The 22,899-nt window shown below is 37.2% G+C and overlaps 6 protein-coding genes across 6 annotated transcripts; 5 read left to right on the top strand and 1 right to left on the bottom strand.

The window, feature by feature from the left end:
* Window positions 1-1,411: 1,411 nt before the first annotated feature.
* EAE97_006420 (uncharacterized protein) lies at window positions 1,412-2,699 on the top strand (the record flags this gene model as incomplete). The annotated part of the gene is made up of 2 exons (XM_038876933.1): window positions 1,412-1,480; window positions 1,575-2,699. 2 exons carry the CDS (start codon window positions 1,412-1,414, stop codon window positions 2,697-2,699), a joined length of 1,194 nt encoding a protein of 397 aa, XP_038731865.1.
* Window positions 2,700-2,933: 234 nt separating this feature from the next.
* EAE97_006419 (uncharacterized protein) lies at window positions 2,934-6,016 on the bottom strand (the record flags this gene model as incomplete). Its single annotated transcript, XM_038876932.1, has 7 exons — window positions 2,934-3,606; window positions 3,860-4,080; window positions 4,299-5,050; window positions 5,165-5,628; window positions 5,680-5,783; window positions 5,839-5,862; window positions 5,918-6,016. The coding sequence occupies 7 exons, from the start codon at window positions 6,014-6,016 to the stop codon at window positions 2,934-2,936; spliced, it is 2,337 nt and encodes a 778-aa protein (XP_038731864.1).
* Window positions 6,017-12,072: 6,056 nt separating this feature from the next.
* Window positions 12,073-13,413, top strand: EAE97_006418 (uncharacterized protein; the record flags this gene model as incomplete). The annotated part of the gene is made up of 1 exon (XM_038876931.1): window positions 12,073-13,413. The coding sequence occupies one exon, from the start codon at window positions 12,073-12,075 to the stop codon at window positions 13,411-13,413; it is 1,341 nt and encodes a 446-aa protein (XP_038731863.1).
* Window positions 13,414-14,464: 1,051 nt separating this feature from the next.
* On the top strand, window positions 14,465-14,789 carry EAE97_006417 (uncharacterized protein; the record flags this gene model as incomplete). Its single annotated transcript, XM_038876930.1, has 2 exons — window positions 14,465-14,654; window positions 14,710-14,789. The coding sequence occupies 2 exons, from the start codon at window positions 14,465-14,467 to the stop codon at window positions 14,787-14,789; spliced, it is 270 nt and encodes an 89-aa protein (XP_038731862.1).
* A 1,941-nt stretch (window positions 14,790-16,730) lies between these two features.
* On the top strand, window positions 16,731-17,842 carry EAE97_006416 (uncharacterized protein; the record flags this gene model as incomplete). The annotated part of the gene is made up of 5 exons (XM_038876929.1): window positions 16,731-16,898; window positions 16,948-16,975; window positions 17,389-17,582; window positions 17,631-17,718; window positions 17,772-17,842. 5 exons carry the CDS (start codon window positions 16,731-16,733, stop codon window positions 17,840-17,842), a joined length of 549 nt encoding a protein of 182 aa, XP_038731861.1.
* A 1,463-nt stretch (window positions 17,843-19,305) lies between these two features.
* On the top strand, window positions 19,306-20,666 carry EAE97_006415 (uncharacterized protein; the record flags this gene model as incomplete). Its single annotated transcript, XM_038876928.1, has 3 exons — window positions 19,306-20,065; window positions 20,122-20,313; window positions 20,383-20,666. 3 exons carry the CDS (start codon window positions 19,306-19,308, stop codon window positions 20,664-20,666), a joined length of 1,236 nt encoding a protein of 411 aa, XP_038731860.1.
* Window positions 20,667-22,899: the final 2,233 nt, after the last annotated feature.

Genomic DNA, 22,899 nt, shown 5'->3' with positions numbered 1-22,899 from the left:
TTTCTGGGGCATTACGGCACATGAGAATAAGGTTATGTAAAGGGAAACTCGGCACGACATACTTGGCGGTAAGCATAGCTTTGATCAACAATGTGGGTGGTATTTGGGGTATTTATAAGGAAAATTGCATATTTTCCACGACTGCGTATGCTAAGAGCAATTTCAAGTCAGCCGCAATACAAATACTCCAGGGTTTCAGGATAAGGAAACAGTGGTTGCCCCTAAAGTTCTTGCAGTGGGCAAAACTTAAACTCATATAGAACGACCAAGTATGTTAAAGCATCGCATGGTGGAGGACTTACACTAGTGTAAATTCATCTCGGCCTTTCCGTCTTGCAAGATCCTAACGAGATCATTCACCTTGAGTTCAGCATGGATCTACTGTTACTTCTAGGTAACTTCTCACTTGCAAGTCACCGAATACCCTGGTCTATATGACTTCACCCTCAGCAGGAAGCAAAAAACGCCAGATTTGTTACAGGGGAACCACGCGGGGTAGCGGGATGTGCCATCGCCTCTGTGATTCCATGAAAATGACATCTCATCATCTTATTTTCGAAACTTCTCGGCTTGTCATGGTTGTAACTTGGTCGAGCCATTTGCTTGCTGTAAATCAAATCCAAATAACACATGTGGTGAGTCCTCTTGGGAAAAAATGTGTGTATTTTGCATATAGGATGCCAAAGGATTCTGTCAATAGATATATGAAACAATAAAGTACCGAATCTCGTCGAGAAAATAGCGAGCCCGGCGATTTGGAAAGGCGCAGCAGCCAAGAAGGAATGTTACATTGACTTGACAAAAGCAAAAATAACATCAAGCCAGTGAAACTTAATCTGCAAGGCTTCATTTAAGACGTTTGATATCTGTAGTACATTCGAGGGATAATGTATACTGCAACCATATAATCACGTTGAAAAGGATTTCGCGAGGTTTCGGGGGAACCGGAGGAAGGAGTGAGAAACGCGTTTGTTTGTAAGGTATTAAGATCATTGCTCGCCTTGACCTGGTCAATGCTTCTTAGAAGCGTTCGGATTGGAACATTCATATCATATATTGGGTTTACTAGGCATCACACGCAACGTGATCCAAATTCACTGAATCCGTAACGACGACAGGGGGGATGATTAAGAAGCGGGGTCAAAATCGCTGTTCCGCAGATAAATTTATGCGCCGCTATAATTCTTATCACTTATCATGATCCAAATATAGCCAGGCACATATGATTTCGAATATCCTTCCAAGGGTCTTGTACCTGAGGATCAAGGGAACGTTGAAATGATACGTTATTCCCAACGACGAGATTCGACTGCAAATCCATATAATTAATCAACTCTCTTTGGGTACTCTACAGATCATTGATTTCTCTGGACCCATTCATAATTCAGCGACGCATAGCGATAAACTCAAGATGCCATCGAGAAGATCGCATATTAAATCACATCACGGTTGTACTCAATGCAAACTCCGGAGAGTTAAGGTAAATTATTCTTGCATGTTGCGTGTTGGAAAGCTGTGGGTTTTGTCATAGCTCATAACCATCATGAGGGGGATCATGCTAATCACAAAACTAGTGTGATGAGCGTCAACCTGCTTGTTCTAGATGTGTAGCATACAAAAGAGAATGCAAGTATAATTCATTGATCACTCAAGCACCTGGTCAACATAGTTTCGAACTGCGGCCACCGCCGAAATCGAAGACCCAAAGGCACAAAACAGCGTTCATCAGACCTTCATCTCAACGTGAGCCACCTCTGAGTCAGGATCCGTGTTATGGCATTCAAGCACCACTTCCATTTGGCCGATACAAAGAAGCAGATTCCCTTCTCTATCACTATATTAATTTTACTGCTAAGCCCGCGACATCAGCATTCATCAGTCCAGATCACAATAAATGGGAAGGAGCTGTGCAACGAAGCGCTTCAACTCATGAATACGTGTACAACGGAATGCTCTCCTTCGCCTCTTTACATCTGGCCGTTCTTCAACCACAGAATCGTTCAATCCACATAGCTAGAGCGCTGAAATTTCAAAACACGGGTATGACAGAATTTAGACCAGTGTTGGAGAGCGTCACAGCCTCAAATTGTGAAGCTGCTTTGGGGTTTTCGGGATTATTGATAAGCTCCATATATGCATTTCCAGTAGCCCAAGCTGGACCGGATAAGCCTAGCGAAAGATTGTTAGACTATCTACCAATAATATTTAGTTTGTTCAATGGAACCGTGGCTATATACCGAATGGGTTGGATGAAAAGCCTGGATTCTCCACTCAGTGTGCATCTTCGGAACAAAGTGGTGTCAGCTGACGCAACAAGCACTCCAGCAGAGGGCGAAGAGTACCTCGAGCAACTAGAGCGTCAACAGATCGCAATACTAAACGACCAACATCTTCGAGAGCTATATCACGACGTATCTCAAAAGGTTCGGCGAAATTTAAGAAGGACGGAACAGTTCCCTGGAAGAGCATGGCCTGGGGCGGCACCACCAGCATACATTGGATGCATGAAAGAAAGAGAACCTATTGCATTGATACTGGTCGCTTACTGGGCAGTAGGACAGGATAGGGGGGTGGGACATAACTGGTGGGCGAAGAATTGGGGGAGAGATTTGGTGAAGGTAATCGGAGAAGAGCTGGGAGATGACGTGAGATGGGAGTGGTATATGGAGTGGCCGAAGGAGAAAATGGGACTAATTTGATGTGGAGTCTAACAGAGAAATGGGATCTATCTTGTGTTCATTGACGAAGGTATTACTACAAGGACTCTCCGTAGATCTGGTTAGACTTGACAATTCGGGAGAAGTTACCATTACAGGAATGATCTATACACCAGACAACATGATCTTAGATGCGTTCTATGGAAAGAGACGAGAGTATTTCTAGCTTGATTTATGGTTTTTTGCTGTCAATTATTGAATTCGTTCAATGTCGAATCAAAATCCATTTCCCGGGGCATTCCATGCATAACTATCCCACGAAAACCAGTCAAAATTTCCATCTAAAGATTGTTCTGTAGATAGAAAGTCTAATTGATGAAGTAATGGATCCGCTACTGCTCGGCCTTGCTCAGTGAATGAGTTAATATCACGCAATGGTTTGTCTTCCGCCATCTCATTATTAAACACGGATGTGTCCATTGGATAGGATAGGAAGCTGAGTAAGGTGGGATCTGTAAGGTTTCCACACAGATCCCTGAGGTCCATTCCAGTTGAGGCAGCAGTGTTGTTGGAAGTGTTTGCATTCTGTACATCATTTCCAGGAGGATGTAATCCTGTTTGGCGCGTATTCTGCGGCGCTGTCCAGCCTGTGATATGAGAAGTCAATTCTGAACTCCTACTTGGCGGTTCAACATTTATTTCCGGTGACTTGTCCTCCAATGCCCTACGACTCATGCTACCTCTAACAAAGCTTTCTGCAAGCCTAGTAAAGGTTTCCGCGATTTTTTCAAGCTTCCGAGCGCTACGGTGTTGGACATGCATTCTCAAAAAATAATAAACTACCTTTCTGAGTGATTGAAGGTCGTCAAAACAAGACGGGGAATGCGGATCGGCAATTATATTGGAGAAAATAACAAAGTAGGGCATGAATGGGTAGTAGAGAAGTTGCCTACAAGTATATTAGAAAGATAAATTAAAAAAGAACTTAGAGAGACAAGAGACGAGCATGATATTCAATGATCCTAGCTGGCAGAGCTTTCAACGTTTGACAGCAATTCATCATACCGAAGGAGTTCAGCAGTTCAACTAAATCATCGGATTGGGAGACAAGAATAATTGAATTTTGGACTACAATTTTGGACTACGATAAGAAAGGCAGAAACTCGAACAAAAGAGACAGAAACGAGGAGATGACTACGTACCATACAATTCCATTGAAAACTTCCAAGGAGCTCGAGACGAGTTTTTCCAACATTTCTATAGCAATTCGTGCGTGTAAAAGACAAAGTTCGTGATTATGCTTGGAACTTCGAGTCAAGTAGACAACAGAATGGTGGTATTGAAATGTGAGGAAATTGATGCCCATTTGGACTGACTGAATTTCACTTTCTTCTCCTTGGAAGTTACTGTATGCTGACATTTTCTGTTTGCTATAAGTTAGCTGGGCACATCTTAAATTTTTTAAGTCATTGTATGAAGTATCTCCAATGTGCTGGACTGCAGTCCTATTTGAAATTCTGAATCGAGATTTTGAATATTTCAGAGTTTCTGGTGGTTGGATTACAGTCTGAGCTATTGAGATCCCTGACTATATCGAGTCTTGATTTGAAATGCAATGATAAAAGATGAAATAGAACGAACACCATCCAGTTTGACCTTCCAAATTTCAAGTTTCTCTTTCATTGACGAAATTTGTTCTGCCCCAAATTCTCCATTATGAACCAAAAGAGCGATGTCTATGATCTTTCCCTGTAATAAAAAGAGTTCCCGTGCTAGACCAAAGTACAACGCACCGAAACCATCGCTAAGTTGATGATCTGGGGCTCCAATGGCTGCGGTCGAAGGCCGATGAGGTCTGAATGTCGCGAGAAAAGAGAGATCTGGGGGATCAATCCCCTCGTATAGTTGGCTCAATAGGAATGGGGGTCTTCCATAAGCCAGCGACAACGATTTATCAATCATGAACAGATTCCAGAATAAACAATTCCGCTGGGCGTTCTCTTTACTCTTCTTTGGATATTTCGGGGAAGGAATGTGGAGATTGAGACTTTGAGCCATTCGACAAGCATGACTTATTAATGTCCAACATAAACCTGGAGGAACGACATCTTGACTATGGCAGGATACCATTAATATTGCTTGTATAGCAATTTCTGATGGCTCGAGGAAGAACGAGGAATCTTGAAGAATAATCCACACATTCCACTGAAGACCTCGATTAATTCTAGTGTTTGATGGATCCATGAAAGCTATTGTGGTTGATAAGAAAGCATTGTAAAGCAAAAGCCAGGCTCTTTCGGATACTCTCTTCGGCTCGAACGCAAGCTTCGGAATTATGTCAAGTGGAGGCATGGTGAAAAATGGTTTACCTCGTTCAATTCCTGCTATAAAGACTTCAAAATGGAATTAGTAACATCATTTTTACGGTACACAGGGTATTCAATGATCAGGATTAGCAGATTAAGTATAAGTTCTCTCTGAAGGTGCGAAGCTTGAGACTATCTTACTTTGTATCATGCGATCCCCTTCAGCCTTGTCTGGAATGAAGAAAACTTCCCTCTGCCTTCTAAAATGTTTGACATTTGAATAAATGTCAGGATCGTCAAAACTTCCTTCGGAAAATATTGTAGTGAGGTATGATAATCCATTCTCAGCATCTCGTTGTAGACCCGGCTCGAGATTGCTCGACTTCATTTCAGCTGTCGTGATACTACTCTTTGCTTGACTCAATATTGAAGGAGCGGAAGAATCACCGTTGGTATGTTCGTTTTTCCCCCCATCATCGGCTGGTGATTTGACATAGCTATTTGAATCAGCTCTGATATCTTTGTCACTCTCATAATTCGATAAGTTCAAGTACGTGGATTCGTGATTAGTAGAAGAGGTCGGCAAGGTATGAACGATGAACTCGACAGCATGTGAACTATCAAAGTTCCGTTCTGAAGGATTGTTGACGCTGTCTTGCAGAATGCTTTTCACTCATTAGATCTCTTTCATGGTGGCTTAGTAACCTTAGACTTACTTCGTCCTAGGCCGCCTGGGGATTCTTCCACGGCGGGAGTAAGTACATGGACCAGACCATCCCTGGCAATTCACACATTTCGGTTTCTCTCTAGAGCATTTGAGCTACCAACGTTCAGAGTTGATATCATAAGAATGAGAAATAATCGATTAGACTAACCTTCCTACGTTTGCAATGGTCGCACTATTACCATCAGACTTATAAGTATATAAATTGCAAGGGACAATTCCAGACTCACAGCGTATTGTTCAAGCTCCGTCTGCTTTGTAATCGGCATTTTGGGTCCATGTGAATTCCTCATGGTTGTGTCGGGAGGAGAATTGGTCGGAGTCGCCATGACTTGTTGATGAAGGAATGGATTTGCTTGGATACGGATTTTAACGGAGCGAAAGAACTATCAATAGAAACCTCTTAGGAAAGATGGAAGATATTGTGGTATGTCCCAAGTTGGAACATATTGCTGAACGGATGTTAAACAGTAAATGGAGAGGGCACGGTACGGTACGGAATTTAGATGGAGGTTATGAATTTTGCTTACAAAGGAGTCAGTGCTGGTTGGAGCTGAGGATGCACGGTACTTATTAGCCCTGTGAAAGGAATTGATCGTATATCAACCCATCAGAAATGTTTTGTAATATAGAAAAGCTTCACATAATTATATATCAATTACGAGTTGTTGAATAATCCTAGATACTCTCAGCATAGATAAAAATCGATTAATGGATTAACGGTCGAATTTTGAAAAAGGTACTTGATTATACCTGCATAGGTAATGGGCAATGTATTCCGTGCATATCAAGCCTACTCAGGTAGCGAATAAATAAACATCAACACAAAGCAGCGTCACTGTAGGAAATTAGTTATGCAGAGGCACTATTATGTAGCCTATCAAGCATACAAGCCACAAATCCCATCATAATCAATACAACTCTAGCTATACCTGCCCGAGACTGAGTATTCAAGAAAGACTCGAGGGCCCTTTCCTATTAATCGATTGGGCTTGAAAGTGTCAAGAGACTACGTGCCCACGGCGCCATGTGGTCTGAGCCAAAGGCTTGGATCAGTGTCAAAAACTGAGCAGCCGCGAGATATTGACCTGTCGAGATTCTTAAAGAGTAAGAAACGCCTGAAGGAAACTATCTAGGGATGTTACTATGGTATATTTTGGCCCATATATCAGCTTATGAAAGGATTCGCAAGAAGAGAGTATGCTTTCAAGGCTTCGCTTGGTGTTTTGTTTTTCATAGGGCAGGAAAATCTAGTGCACCTAGGTATTATATGAAGTCCAAACAATCCTTAGTAGTGATATACGTAACCGATATATAATATTTGAATAGTGTATACATCATGTAAACGTTTTTACACTATATAAATAGTTTACATAGTGTACCACTTAATCCCATATTAACCTTATATAAAAAAATTTATATTGTGTATATATAATGTAAAATTTTTTTATTCGAAAATATAATAAATTAATAGAATCGATTCTAAAATGAGAATTAATTCTAATTCAAATAAAAAAATACTTGTCTGAACCTAATATTAGAGATGTATATATATATTATAGTATTATTATTCTTTATTTTTATTTTTTATTTAAAGTAATATATATTATTGTTGTACTATAGGGAATATCAATTTAAAAAAAAAAATTATTATTTAAAATTCTATTTATTGTTTATTAAAAAAATAATAAAATGATTTTAATGCTTGATAAGCTTTTTTGGAACTTCATTGGAAATATATAAAAGATTGATATTGTGCAAAAGAAGTATATTATGTAGAGAATTTTACATTGTGTATATATTATATAAATTCTCAATATGATGTAACGTATTTTATCACCGAGTGAATCATATCACCAAATGAATTACTTAATTTATATATAAAATTCGTTTGTATATAGTTGTATACTTTATTTATTTATCAATAGAATTTTTTAAAAATTTAATGTATAAAATCTAATTAAAAGTTTATTATGAAAATCTAATTTTTTTTTGAATATTTAAGTTAATATAAGAATTGTTATAGAAATAGTTTTTTTATAACAAAAATCATAACATTTTCAAATTTTTATCGAATTTAATAAAGATATTTATATAAAAATTAAATTTCTAAAAAGCTAAATTATTATTATTATTTTAAATTTTTAAATTTTTAGAAATAATGATTGATTATTAAAATAAGAATATTTAAAAATAGTTAATTTTGGTATATTTTCAAATGATTCATTTGGTGATATAATCTACTTGGTGATAAAACACGTTATATAGTAACGTGGTTTATCATCGAGTGAATCACTTTCACCTTAATTTTTTATGCATTAATTTAATACACATTTTATTAATCAATTATTATGAAATCGATTATCAAAAAAGCTTGAATACTCCTAGCTATTAAGATTATTCAAAAAAATAAAAAACTTAATATATAATGATTTATTAAAATATATAATATATTATTTATAATATTATATTATAAATAAATAATTTAATTTTATATATCAAAACTTAAATGAATTAATATAAACTTATAGAATTAAAAGAGAATATTATTATTTAATATATTCTTGATATAAATTTAAAAGGTTTTTTATTTCAATTTAAAGAAATAAAAGATATAGTAAATTATATTCTTGAATTAAAAAGTAGAAAAATGATTAAAAAGCTTTGGGTATATTAATTCATAAAGTGTTATAAAAAATTAAAAATATATTTTAATTATATTTATAATTTTCAAAAAGTTTTGTATAAGAATTCTAAGTTTCTTTAAAAGTGATTTTATCTTATATTAAATATATAAGCAAAATATAATATATTAGATTATAATATATAGAATTTCAATAAAATAGATTTTATAATAGGAATTATAATTACTAATATAATAGTTATTAATACTAAAAAGAGTAATAGAAGTAAAGTAGTATAATTAGATAATAAGAAATAAGTAATAATAATCATATGTAATAATAGTATAAGGGAAATTATACCTTTATTTCTGATAATTCAAGAATAAGTGCATTTCTTTAATTAATATATGGAAATCAATTTTCCTATAGATTAGGTTATTAAATCTATTAATAATAAATAAATAAATAATAAAACAGAATTAGAATAATTAAAATATTTCAATAAATATATAAGGAATTATAGAATAAATAAATATCGAATATTAATATTAAATGAATATAAAAGTTATAAATTTATAGTTTTTTAATTATATTATAAGGAGAATGATATTATATACATATACCTATTATTATATTTAAATCATTTAATTTAATTATTTAATATCAAATATTTTAATAAATTAAAACAAGAATATAATACTCAAATTAAGGATTTATAAGAATATATATTAATTATATCTCAAAGATCGAATTCCTTATAGTTTTTAAAACTATATATTAATAATCGATTACAAATCAGAATATAAAATCTGAATTCCAAGAAATAGAATTAATATCTTTTGATTTTGAAATAATAATCTCAAAATTAAATATTCGAATATATATATTTATTCTTTTTCCTTTTATTAATTTAGATTTTTGGATTTTTCAAACTTCTTATAATTCTATAAAAACTTTTTTTCAATTAATATTAATTAAATTTCGAATAAATCGTTATTAATTAAGTTTTCTTATATCTATATTTAAAATTATATTAACTTTAGTTAAAGATATAAAAAGATTAATTTATAAGAATATATTTTTAAATATAGAGATTTATATATTTCAAAAAGCAAATAAGATATTAAGCAAATATTAATATACAAAAAAAACTCAATTATATTAAAAAGGAGTATTTATTAGATAGGAAAACTATAAATATATTATTTCAGTAAGAAATTAATATTCAAATTCAATATAATAAATATTAAAAAAAAAGAATTCCAATAAGAAAGTATTTTCTAATTAATATTATAATAAATATGAAAAGATAAATTATAATACAAAAATCTATTAAAATAATATAATAAATTCTAGATTATTAGAATCTTAATAGTTTTAATTAATTAATTTAATTATTATTGAATAATATAAATTTAAAATGGTAAATTAAGGTGAAAGTGATTCATTCAATAATATGATCCACTCGATGATAAACCACGTTATATAAAATCTTTATATAATGTATATATCATTTACTAGTTACGCATAGCTCCACTAAGGATATCATTATTTTCACGTGCAAGCGAGAATAAGTCGGGCGAGAATAAGTCGGTAGGAAAGACCAGTAAGGCCTCAGCAAAAGGCTTCTGTGGTGCCCCAATACCCAAAAATCATATGGACCTGTGGCGCAGTACTTAAGTCTCCCAAATTGGTTTTAGGGTCATACAATAGCAACAGAGCAAAGTTAAGATCAACTTGATACCGTGTGTTATCTTACTACAATATCGGATTCAGAAGTAAGAATCATGAAGAACGTACCTCAGCAACTGGTTAATATTACGATCCAGGAAGTTAAATACAAAGATCTTTGAAAACTTAAGTTTGTGATGATAGCTACAAAGAGGACCGAGGGCAAGTTGAATAAGTAAACTTGCTGTTTTCATAGAAACATGGGACCTTCTGAATAGACGGAGTAGAGGACAATCGTCTAAAGTTGCTTTCCAATTTCCGTAAACATGATTCTGCAATTTTTATTAGGTATAGATAGGTAACGTTGATATCTCAAGATTCAAATTGAGCACCAAATTGCGGAATAATATTTGACCGAGAACGAAGGGAGCTCAGATAAGGTTAATGACGTGCACGTAAACGCCCTTTGGTGCGAAATTTGATCCAAATTTCAATCCATATTTCGTAAAGCTACAAGTGCGATAGTCTTTGGACGACCATCATCCGAGAAACTTATTGACGGTTGATGGTTTGCTTTGATTGCTGTTCGTGAGGGTCGGACCCTGAAGTGCGCTGTGGGTGGCGAGCATAAAGTATCGTGTCGTGCTATAATTTGATTGAAGCATCTTTCCACGCCAACACACCCACCCTACTGTTGTACCGAAATTCACAAGAGGAAAATTAGTCCAATTCTACCTGATACTATCCCACTAGATCAACGGTCAGGTTAGTATCGGCGTCGAAGGAACCTTTGAGTGGTCCGCCCCACGCTACCGTGGCTGTACATATCTACCAGAAAACGTGGTTCGTAATCAAGGTGGCTGGCTCGGCTGGGAGTTATCACTGCCCCTCTCACTCAAGCAACGCCAAGAACCTCGTGTATGAATTTTAAGCTTCATTTTGGTGCTAATTGACGGATCGCCAGCCCCCAGAAAAATCAGATGGACGGCTAGGATGGCATGAAGCCAACAATTAAACTTTGTGTGTCCGGGTCGGTGTCGTATATCATTGGCTCAAATCTTGTTCCTCGTGTCTAAGACTCGCACTAACGTCAATCCATCGAAGCTTCTGGCACCATCTTTAACCTCATTCTGCGTGCCGATACGACACATACGAGATATCAAAGAATTTTCTCTCAGCATGACCCAGCTTGCAATTGTCATAACCGAAAAAAAAAAGTCAAACTGGCTCTTTTTTAAGAAGGGATTTGAATTTCTTTTTCATATTTGAGAAGATTATAATTGGGGAAATAGAGTTTAACCTATTGAATTGCTCTTACAGACAGTTCCAAGAAGAAACACTGTCTCATTCTTTGGATATCAAATTCTGATCCGGGTGTAGCATTTTGGTGCTCGGCATTTTCTATCCGTCGCGAGCTCAGGCATTCAGATCCCCACAAACATCTTTTTTCGTCAAGCCACTCGTACGAGAACCAAGACTTTTAGTAACATGGTTGTGTACCAGGGCTCAGATCGTTCTTCATGACAATGACGTCTAGGGCCAGATATATTTTGGGCAGACCCCTGCTTTTGAGATCAGCGGATAAGCTAGACTCCCCGATTCCGAATCTAGCACAATCGAATAACTGGTTTTGGAATGTCGGCCGTCGGTTATGTGAACTTTATTCAATCTCAAAATCCTAATTAGGTCATTTTCTTTGCTAAATATCTATTCTTGGTATGAGGCTCTTGGTCGGTACGACTTTGAAGGCAAGAATGTGTTGGCTAAAGCAATTCTCGGGAAACTATTGGAACCATTGAATAGGTACGAGTTATTGTGGGTCGCCCCTCGGTAAATACTGGGGACAACATATTGATGTGTTATGTGTACCAAGTCATGTGAGATAGCGCAGTGGAATCAATGGATGTGTAGAACATCGATGGATCAAATTTAGTATATAACGTGTCGAGTTCTTCCTCGAAACTCATGATATCAAGCAATCAATTCATCACATACTTTTACGATCACTTCTTAAAAACTATTCAAATCCACATCTTCGATCCGACTCAACAACACCCGATTAACAAAGAATAATACAATTTCGAATCGAAATGCATTTCCAAGATATTGCATTCGCTCTCTTTGTAACTGGAGCATTCGCTGCACCAGCTGCGTTAAAATCTAGAGATGCATGCTCTGATACCTGCAACACTGAGTACAACACCTGTCGAAGTGCTCCAGGTGCGAACCAATCCACTTGTGCTTCCAACTATGCGTCATGCCTCGGATATTCCCCGTATGATAGCAATGGATCACTTGTCACCCCAACTGCTTGCTCCTCGTCAGTAGCATCGACTACAGCTTCATCCGCTACATCATCCGCTACAGCTGATGCTTGTGTCTCCCAATGTAACGCTTCATATAACACCTGCCGAAGTGCTCCAGGTGCGAACCAATCCACTTGTGCTTCCAACTATGCGTCATGCCTCGGATATTCCCCGTATGATAGCAATGGATCACTTGTCACCCCAACTGCTTGCTCCTCGTCAGTAGCATCGACTACAGCTTCATCCGCTACATCATCAGCCACAGCTGATGCTTGCGTGTCCAAATGTAACGCATCATATAACTCATGCCGTACTGGGCCAAACGCAAATCAAGCTACATGTGCTTCTGAATACTCAACATGTCTTGGATACTTTCCATACGATAGTAACGGATCACTCGTCACCCCAACTGCTTGCTCCTCGTCAGTAGCATCATCAACCACTGCTGCGGCCACAACCACTACTCAAGCTGCTTCGTCTGCTACTGCTACAACTGACGCTTGTGTGTCTAAATGCAACGACTCATACAACTCATGTCGATCTGCTCCAGATGCTAACAGAGCTACATGTGCATCTGAATATGCCGCATGTCTTGGGTATGTACCTTTTGACAACAGCGGATCCCTCGTTACCCCTACCGCATGCTCAAGTAGCGCCGTTCCTACAACAAATGCACCAAGTTCCACACAAGCCCCTCAAGCTTCCGGAACCCCTTCTCCAGATCAAACCTCAATTGTAGAAGGTGTCGAATGGACTATCAAGCAATTGACCAGATACTGTTCCGAAGATGGATCTGGATGTGATTACAACTTTGCCATCTCCTACAATGATGAGCGACCTGATGAGAGATGTACCGTCATTCGTATGCCAGGAAGTGGTGCTACTACCGAGTCCTGGTATGGAATTCCATGTACTACAGGGTCCGTAAACACCATCTCTTGGGGAGTTTCTGACCAGTTTGGTGCTGAAAATGCATTTGCTGTTTTGACTGTCACCAACAACGAAGAGAAGACAAATGCTTACTTCGGTGTCGCGAATGTGAACGGAAATCCAGTCACTCCTTCAAGTCCAGCCGGATCCGGCAACTTTGGAGACATTGGTCCTGAGCCAGTTTATGTCTTCTAAGAGATCGATTGCTTTTCTGCTTTTGTAGCGATTTGGAGATGATTTAATGAACGATGATATTCATGTTTCGGATTACTGTATAATAACACATTCCTTTATGTATTTTTGTGTGAGCGTCATTGGGATGACAGGGAATGAGGAACTACTTTACATAGAGCACGCTCCTTAGATATAATTATTAGATATAATCAATAAACTTTTTGCATTTAGCTACATGGCTGCCTTCAATCGAATTCTGAATCAATGACTAAATCCTCCTTCGCGCATGTCTCTTTTTGCATGCTCTACCGTTATGTACGATAAAAAAAGGTATGATTAGACTTGTCAGTATTTCATACGCCCGACTTGTTGCCAAAATGGCTATCTTAGATCAAGGTGCAGCTTTCGAGATCGCTTCCCACTCTCGCGTTATCCCCCGCTCTTCATGTATTCGGGTATCTCGATATTGATTGCCTGACATGAGATAATACACATACCCACTTACACACCTAATGGCACATTTTTTTAAATGCTTGGCTTGTAGCTGAGCTCATTGCATAGAGTGCAACCATCCATTTAAATATCACAATAAACGTCGGAGGTTGTTGATTGTAATATTGCAGCCAGTCGACTCGAGATAATCTTATGTTAAATAAGTCTTTGTGCTCCTTCTAGAAGATCTAGTTGGGTTTAAATTCAGATCAAAATTTGAGGCCGGTTGCCATTACTTGGCATTGAAAAGATCTTTATGGGAGGACCAAGAGAGCTTCCATCACGTGAGCCTTGGAGTTTGGAATTCAATGCAAATACCTGAAATTAAGCCAGTGGAAGTGCGTTGTAGATAAAGTATTATTCACTTTGAGTAGAGAGAAGTGAGATTTGATAGAAGAGAATTCTTCGCCTGAGGAGATATATGAAATTGTGGAGAATCAACTTGGCATATTGTCAGTGAGAGTCAAATGGACGTTAAAGATCATACAGTGCTTTTAGGATATCATGTATAAAATGAAGCTTAGGTCGTCCATGTTCTTCTTTCCATGACCATTCATTACTCCTTTTCCATTAATCTCAAATGAACCGATCATCATTCGAAAAGTCAACATACAAAGCAACAACTCCAGGCAGAATGAGAATTTCTGTTCTTAGAACAACTTTATGTTTCACCTTCCTCGGTAAGAGTCTTGGAGCTGGGGCTAGATATTGCAAAGATTTGAATACGGTGGGAATTTGCTTTGATGTTGATCTCGCCGCCGGTTATTGTAGTTCGTTCTCTGTTCTCAACCGACTTCTGAAATACCTGCTTATAATGATGGACAGGAAATGTTGACCTCAGTGTAAACGATCAAACAAACTCCGTTCAAAATGGCGGTGGACATCGAAAACGGAAATTGTGGTAGTGATTATACGAACCAACTGGACGGTAGAATATAGGAATTTAATAATGTTTGTGGCGGAGGTTGGCAAAAGCGAGTCTCATCCTTCAAATGTTATGATGGAAGTGTCGCTAATACTTGATATGCTGGGAGTCGTCCAAGTTGTACTGAAAAGGGCTCCGAAATATCAATTCTCATACTCTAGGATCTCAAATCACTCAAGATCTAATCATTTAGACTTTCATCTCTTGGTCCATTATATTTGAAATATCTCATAGCAACATTACAAGCATCAACTATATTATCTGAATCAAAATCACCTCTAATTATATTCTTAAATTTACATATCAATTATGAATTTATCTTTATAGTATTATTGTCAAATTGAATGATAATCTCTGTTCTCTTGGAGCCCTTGACTAGCTTTTTGAGTGATTTGGAATGAACTTTGATTACTAGAGTTTTAATAGTAGTAGTAATATTGATGAATAGCTGTTATTTATCCGGGACGAATACTGTAGTTCTTCTTGGGAGTAGAAGTGTTTGTTATGCTTCATGTGGAGATATTTTTGTTTGCACAGGTAATCTGGAAAAGTCCGACTTCGGCTTCATTGTATCGGCACCACTCAGTGTTGTAATTAGTATACGGTAGTATTACTGTGACTGATAAAGGAATGTACAATATGCACACTAGTACATATAATGGCCAATGATATTCATATCCATACATATCATACAAAAAGAGCTGGACTGAAGGTATACTGAAATATAGGGATTCATATATTTCCACTCGAATATTACATATTTCATTCGAATATTACATATTTTGATTAACTTTAAGCCTAATGAGGAAAGAAATTATTCAAAATATATAAATTTCCGTATTTCAGCATATTACTAGTGATATTTGATATTATTGAAATATGGAATACTTTTAGCAATATATAATTCAATAATAATTACTAAAATATATTTATAAATATCAATACATATCATCAAAGTGGGGCGTAATTGAAATACGGAAAATACTAATTACAACACTGGCACCACCATCTCCGTACTAACTACATGGTAGTATTAGAACCATTTTTTCGCAGCTAGAAGAAAGTCAATAGACTCGGTATAGTTCCAAGCTAGTACAGTTACTATTGTCAGTATATTTGCCGGAATCGATGATGAGAGTAGAATGACTGTGGCGAACAACGGGCAATGCGCCAAGATCAGCAGGTCTACCGCTGGCGAACAAACTTTTTGAATATCGCTGCAATATCTAGATTTTTAGTGTGGGTTTGGAACGCAATGCGCAGGTTCGTGAGACTAAGAGTGGAGAAATGGTGAAAGACTAAGATGGTCGAGATGTTTGAAGCTCTGTGGAATGAAAACTGATTCAAAGAGGCAATCCGTTGGGCTTTCTATTCAAAATTGGTGTACTATCTAGAAAGGTCATTCGATTCACGATGCCGAGGTCGTGGATCGAGTATTGCTACTATGTGATTGCTACAAGTCGTACTTGAAATAGAAAATTCTCTTATTCAAGAAAGATTATTATAAAAAAGCTGAAATTGATTTTTTTTAAACATGGAATATTCAAATATTCAAAAAAATATTATTTTAATCCAACGAATTCTATTATATATGGATTTTCCTACGAAGAACTCCTATTATAAAAGAAATGTATTAATAATCAGAAAATCATGATTCTATTCTAATTCTTTGCAAACGATTTTGTTGTAAAAAGAATACTTTTTATAAAAGGGGCTTTAATTATTGAAAACCCTTGATCTCTTTACGCGTTATTTATACTAATAAGATGATCACCGTATTACAGTAAAATAAAGCAACGAATTCACATCTACTAACGAATAAACAGCTCATCTAGTTGATCTCCCCAATAGGTTCTCCTGCACTGCAATACAATGTACAAAAAGGAGAGAAGGGGGTGAACTTATACCAGAGATTTTGCAAATGGTCAAACTCAATATGTTGCATAGACTACCAACATTTGGGGGCGAAGCCTCGAGGTTGGGTGAGAATGCTGGTGAGGCTACCCACCAGCAGTTGATCGATCAGCTTCGCGAACTCACCTATTCCCTCGAGTCAAATGATGATACGATACAGAGGATAATCTACCGTGTAAGTAATGGTATAACACCACTTATAGATTTGACTGATTTCAACTCAGCAACTGGAAATTGTAGTGGTTCGAGTGGGTGAGGAACTGAAGAATCTCAAGCTTCTGGCTTCTTGGGAGACCTATCTAACGGTAGAAAAGCTCTCCAAGGAAACCAATGCTGAACCTGTGTTACTTAGCTGAATCTTAAAATATCTTGCCTCAATGAAGCTCATCAAGGAGACCTGAAAAGACTGGTATGCTCCTACGAAAATCACCAAAACACTCGCCGTTCCACGTAACACAGCTGGTGTCAATCATTAGCAGGGTTCACACATCTTTATCCGACTATGATCTAGATTCCGATATCTCGCAGATTCAATTTTGTCAGACTCATGTGGGCTGATCCTCAAAACTTCTTTGCGAATCACAAGCATCAGATTATGAATGACAGTAACGATACATGCTGCAATTCTGCCAATCAAAATAGATGAGCATATCTTAGCTGGTCAGGACGTTACCCTGGAGAATGGATGCTACAATACATGCAAGGCCAGAAGACGTGGTTGGATACTTTCTTCCTAGAGAAAGAAGTGGGTGGCTGGAAGTCAACAAGTGGTAGAGGCGTGCCTCTAGTCGATGTCGGTGGCACTGCCGATCGTATTTTAGATGAATTCAAGGCCAAGACTGCCGGCATCGAAGGCCGAGTTATCTTATAAGAACTTCCCAAAAACAACACCCTGCGACCAGGGCAGGACCAGCCACACAATACTAATGCAGCTACTGAGAATCCTGATGTTGAGACCACAGCCTATGACATCGATACTCCTCAGCCCGCCAAAGGTATGCACAATCCCAGGATTTTCTCAAGAATTCTAGCCAGTTAAGTGCTGCAGATGCCAAATTTACTACAGCAGAAGTGTATTCCATGATTTTCAAGATGAGAAATGCTGCCGCTCTATTCTAAGCAACATTGTTCCGGCGATGGGCAAGAAATCAGTTTAGTGAAGAGGTCTTCCCTGGCTTCAATGTCAGTTGGAAGACGTCCCAAATTGATATTCCAATGACGGCATGTTTTGTCTCTATTGAGCGAACAGAGGCAGTCAGGGGTGCCTTGCTTGATTTCGTTGTACTCAAGGTTGCGAGAAATATCTATATCAACTCGAGTCCTATGAAAGTGTACTGGTCGTTGTACGGAAGTGAAACGCATCTTTGGAACAATTCTTATAAAGCACTAGGAAATCGGGTAGATAATACCAGATATCTAAATCAACCGAGTAGCTAGCCAGTCTCAGAGTGGGATGAAGAAGGCCGTTTTAGAGTAAGGATAAATCGTCTTCTAGGTACTCGGTCATATGAAGATGTCGGAGGTAAATCGATATGGCAATCGACAACTGAATATTTGCTAATCTCTTCGAGGCTGTAAGCTTGCAATTCGATGAATCCTAACATGGTTTTAACAGAGGGGTAATTTTCTCTTTAATCACGCATATCTGATCCTGGATGCGTATATCTGATCCTGATCTGTGAACATAGCCGAGTTGGAGGTGTGAAGGTCACGTTACCATCATTTGAATGGGTCAATCAGAGCTGTCAAATACGGGTAGTCCGGCCTTTCCTCAATAAGAGTCTTGCCCTCAATTTTCACAGCCTACAGCCACGAATTTATTGGTGCTTGATAGTCGTACAAACTAGTTGTTTCTTCTACGGATCAATTTTGCATGTTAGCCATCTTTCACGATGAGCATTCATGAAAGTCTTGGCATTCATTGCGGTTGGCCAAATGCCTAAGGATTTATACTATATATAGCCTAGCTTCATGCTTCCTAATCCTGCATCACATGATCATGAGACGCGGCAAACTTTGTTTGCACGACAAGTCAAACGTGAAAGTAATGGCGCAACATATATTGCAATTATACAAAACACAGTCTTTCCATCGCCATCTCTATCGCACAATATTTATTACGACTTTACGAGTACAACCATCCTGGTGGTGGTACGTTCTTCACCTGTAGGTAGGCGGATTTCGAGACTCCTCTTCTAGGATGGCTAGGTACCACCTCTTGTAGGTTGATCAAATGTCACCTGTAGCAGGCGGATCTCGAGACTATTCTTCTAGTAGGATGGCTAAGTATCGCCTCTTGTAGGCTGGTCAAATGTCACCTGTAGCAGATGTATCTCGAGACTCTTCTTCTAGTAGGATGGCTAAGTATCACTTCTTGTAGGCTGGTCAAATGTCACCTGAAGTAAGACCAAGTATCTCCCTCCTACAACCAGCTTGGTTTCTAGATAAATATATTGTTGAGGATAGTATTCTAAGGCTTTTCATTCTGCTTACATGGGTCACATCTTAATACCTATCAGAATACCGCTAACAATTGTCTTTGCAGGTGTCCGATCTTCAATACAATATAACATCAGGCCGCTATGGCTTCTCCGACGTTCGGCTGTACAGAGGTACCTGTAGTTATCAAATGGGTGGATGTCGGACAATACAGCTATATTGGAACACGAATTCAAAATCTACGAATGAATATACACCTCGGCACACACGAAAGTCCCAAATTGCTCTTTTGGTTCACAGTAACAGTTGGAGTCACAGCGAGCCCTGAATCCTCTACGATACGCACGAAGTTGCTCTACTTCGTTATCCAAGCTAGTTTGCTTGGCTACAACGAGAATGATACATGCCTCTCGTTAGAGACTCCAAACTCTGATTGTTCTCCCGACACTAGCACGGCTATAAGAGAGGCTGGAATATGTTCCGATTATGCCTCTGTTTCCCGTATATGCTTTCAGCTCCACAATCATGGCACAGTGTTCATGCCTCCTACTGAGAAGCATGCCTTTACCCCTGCGTCGGACAATGTTTTACAACTGTTGGCTAGCATGGAGTCCCTCTCCCAGGCTAAGCAATTCTGGGTATATACGTCGCTTGAAGATTCGCTTCTTACGAATATTTGGAAAAGGATCGATCGAATACGCAATGGAACCTTTACAGGTGACTTTACGACCCAGAGTGTATATAAACGTGGTATGGTATGCGACAAATGGACGAATTTCAATCAATTTGTGAGACAGGAGAACCCAGCAAAACGTAAAAGCAATCTTCATGGCGTAAAGCATAACTCCGAGCCTCCGCCGCTATATACCAGTGAATGTCAGGGTGCCGGAGTAGAACACAAAGGTAACTTAGCAGTTGACCTAGTATCAAGCAATAGCGCTGACATGCTAACAACAAAGATGGTGATCGACTATACGAATCCAGTAAAATCTTTAGCAAACATCCATCTTCCCATGACCTCGATCAACAGCTTGTAGATACCGAATCCGATGAAGAATTGTCTATAGGGCGGAAGCGCAAATACAACAAGATATCTTTCGATACCTCAGGTAACCTTAAAAACTTGAATAGTGCTAGTATACTTGATTCCAGTGAGCGATTCGTTTTGCGCCTTTCTTTTCCCTCAAGATTCCTCCAGTACTACTAACTATGTCGCCTAGATAAATCCTACTTGGATCGTCAGAGCTCCAAAGTTCGGTTCGTCAAACCTCGTAGTGAAGTTCCGGGCTATCTTGAAAAGCAATTGGCTGCCTTTATACGTTGGGTATTAGAGATCGACTTACACTTGGAAAAGGATTGTGAGCAGGTGTTCTCAGATCTTGGCGGGGCAGTGTCTCATGGAGACCTAAATAAGTTCAACGAAATCAAGACAGATTGTATGGCGAATATTTATATCACATATGCTAAGAGAGGATCCAAATGGGTTTTAAGGAACACTATCTGAAAAATACATTGCTATAACTCTATTTTGAGCTATCGTTGTGATATTTTCGATACGAATGATAACACTTTGTCTCAAAAGAAATATAAGAGCAGAATACAATTTATTCTTAGAATTTATAACCGAGGATTGAGAGTCTAGTGTCTACAGATAGACAGAGTTCTCAAGTAATCCTATATCTATACTATAATGGATAATGGTATAACGATAGATCTATAGTAGTTTCGCTTATATAGACGACGCCGACGCAATCTTTAACGGTTTTATCCACGTTTCGCTTTCAACATGGAACTGATGTGGTTCGACATCAATCTGTCTATTCACTTGTCTTATATTGTATATTGCAAACTAACCCTTAGCTTACCTTCTGGCTTTTGGTCCCTTGTATTGAAACTCAGCTTTCCAAGTTCAATTCGTTTCGAGGCAGAAGCTAGAGATCAAGATTACAGGCACCTGCCATCGCAGAAACCAATTTTCATAGCTTGATAGATTATAACTGGTCCGTTGGTCGGTAAGATGCCTTTCTCGATGTAGAGACTATCATAATAACATTTGCAGGGGTTCTCAAGTTCTATGAATATGTATATGGAATATCAGCTGTGTACTGTACAAGCTTCGTTATCGTTCGCTTCGTAGAGCACTGATCATTGCAGAATTTGGATTTGCAATGCTCGATCACGGAATCCTGATTTTTGCGTCTGATTTATGATAGGACACAATCCTTGGAGAAAGATAGTTTACCTGATGAAATTTTGATGTTTGCATACCACGTCTCCTTCTTAGTTGAGCTAGTGATCAGATTGGCGATGTGAACAGGGTATATAGCCAGCCCTTGTTTGCTTTTAATTTCCTTGGTAGTAAAAGCCCCTTCCTAGATTTGTACTGTTCCCGTCGGGCAGCAGATGTCCACTTGTGATCAGTGTAAGCCCAGATCGGCATATCTGGATGCTCTATATGTGTAGGACAATGACGGGCGAGTATAAGAGCAGGGGCCAGAGCGATGTGGCGATTCGTATACCAAGAGAATAGTGGACTCTCCACAACATCCGGCTTTTGTTATTCTCCTGTTTTTGGACAAATTCTCGCGTATGCTGGTCTCTTGTTTCTGCCTGAGTGCGCTCTAGACCCTATACCTAATAATTCTGGACTCCTATTGGCTGGACTCCTATCGGCTTAACGTTTAACGTTTTCTCTTACAGCCCGCTTCTTTAAACTGAAGATATAATACGATCGACGTTAAGAGCGAATAAAGTGATCGGTAGTCTATTCAAGCGGACAGATGAAGAATCGAACTTGATTTTACTTTTCAACTTTATCCTGCTTTGATTCCGCGAATTAAACTTATATATCCTATCGACTTATATACCGTCTCTATAATACTTATAAGAGCGTGTTTTAGTTGAATGCAGGGCCCATGCGTAAAGTACTTTCTTATGTCTTTTCATACAGAATTCACCTATTTTTGAATTTGATATTAAATTGAATGATTCAATAAATCTTAATCAATCATTCAATTATATAATTTCAGCTTTTGTGTAAAGTCTTTTAATTAGAACTAAATCTATATCGAAATTTTGATATTCAAAATTACAATAAAGAAACAATACTTATTTTATCTAATACTTACAAGTTAATACAATTATAAAATCACTAATTTTAATTTTTCAATAATCATTGACTAAACTCCTAAAGTGTTGAAATTGATATTTGAATTAATTTATATATGATATAAAATGAAGTAATGTAGTTTATTAGTGTATATACTATATCAGTATATGTATTACTTTTATTTCAATTTATATTCTTCAATCTCAACATACGATTTATTAATCATTTATTATATAATCGAATAATAAAAAAAGAAAAATACTTTTAATTATTGAAATTATCAAAAAAAACAAAAAACTTTCAATTCAAAAGGTTATTAAGTTATATAATATTATATTTATTATATTTATTTGAAAAATAAATAAAACAATTTTTATAATTGAATTTCAATTATAAAATCTAAAATTTATTAAAATAAAAAAACAAATGATTATTTTATATATTTTTAATATAAAATCAAAAGGTTTTTTTTTAAATTTAAAGGGGTAGAAGATATAATAAATTATATTTTTGAATTATGAAAAAAAAACTATTTGAAAGCTTTGAATATATTAATTTATAAAATAATATAAAAAATTAAAAATATATTTTAATTATATTTATAATTTTCAAAAAACTTTTTATAAAG

Source organism: Botrytis byssoidea, assembly GCF_014898295.1.
Source record: "Botrytis byssoidea strain MUCL 94 chromosome Unknown BBYS_012, whole genome shotgun sequence".
Lineage (NCBI taxonomy): Eukaryota > Fungi > Ascomycota > Leotiomycetes > Helotiales > Sclerotiniaceae > Botrytis > Botrytis byssoidea.
The sequence above is the reverse complement of the archived record's forward strand: the minus strand, read 5'-3'. Positions and strand labels throughout refer to the sequence as shown.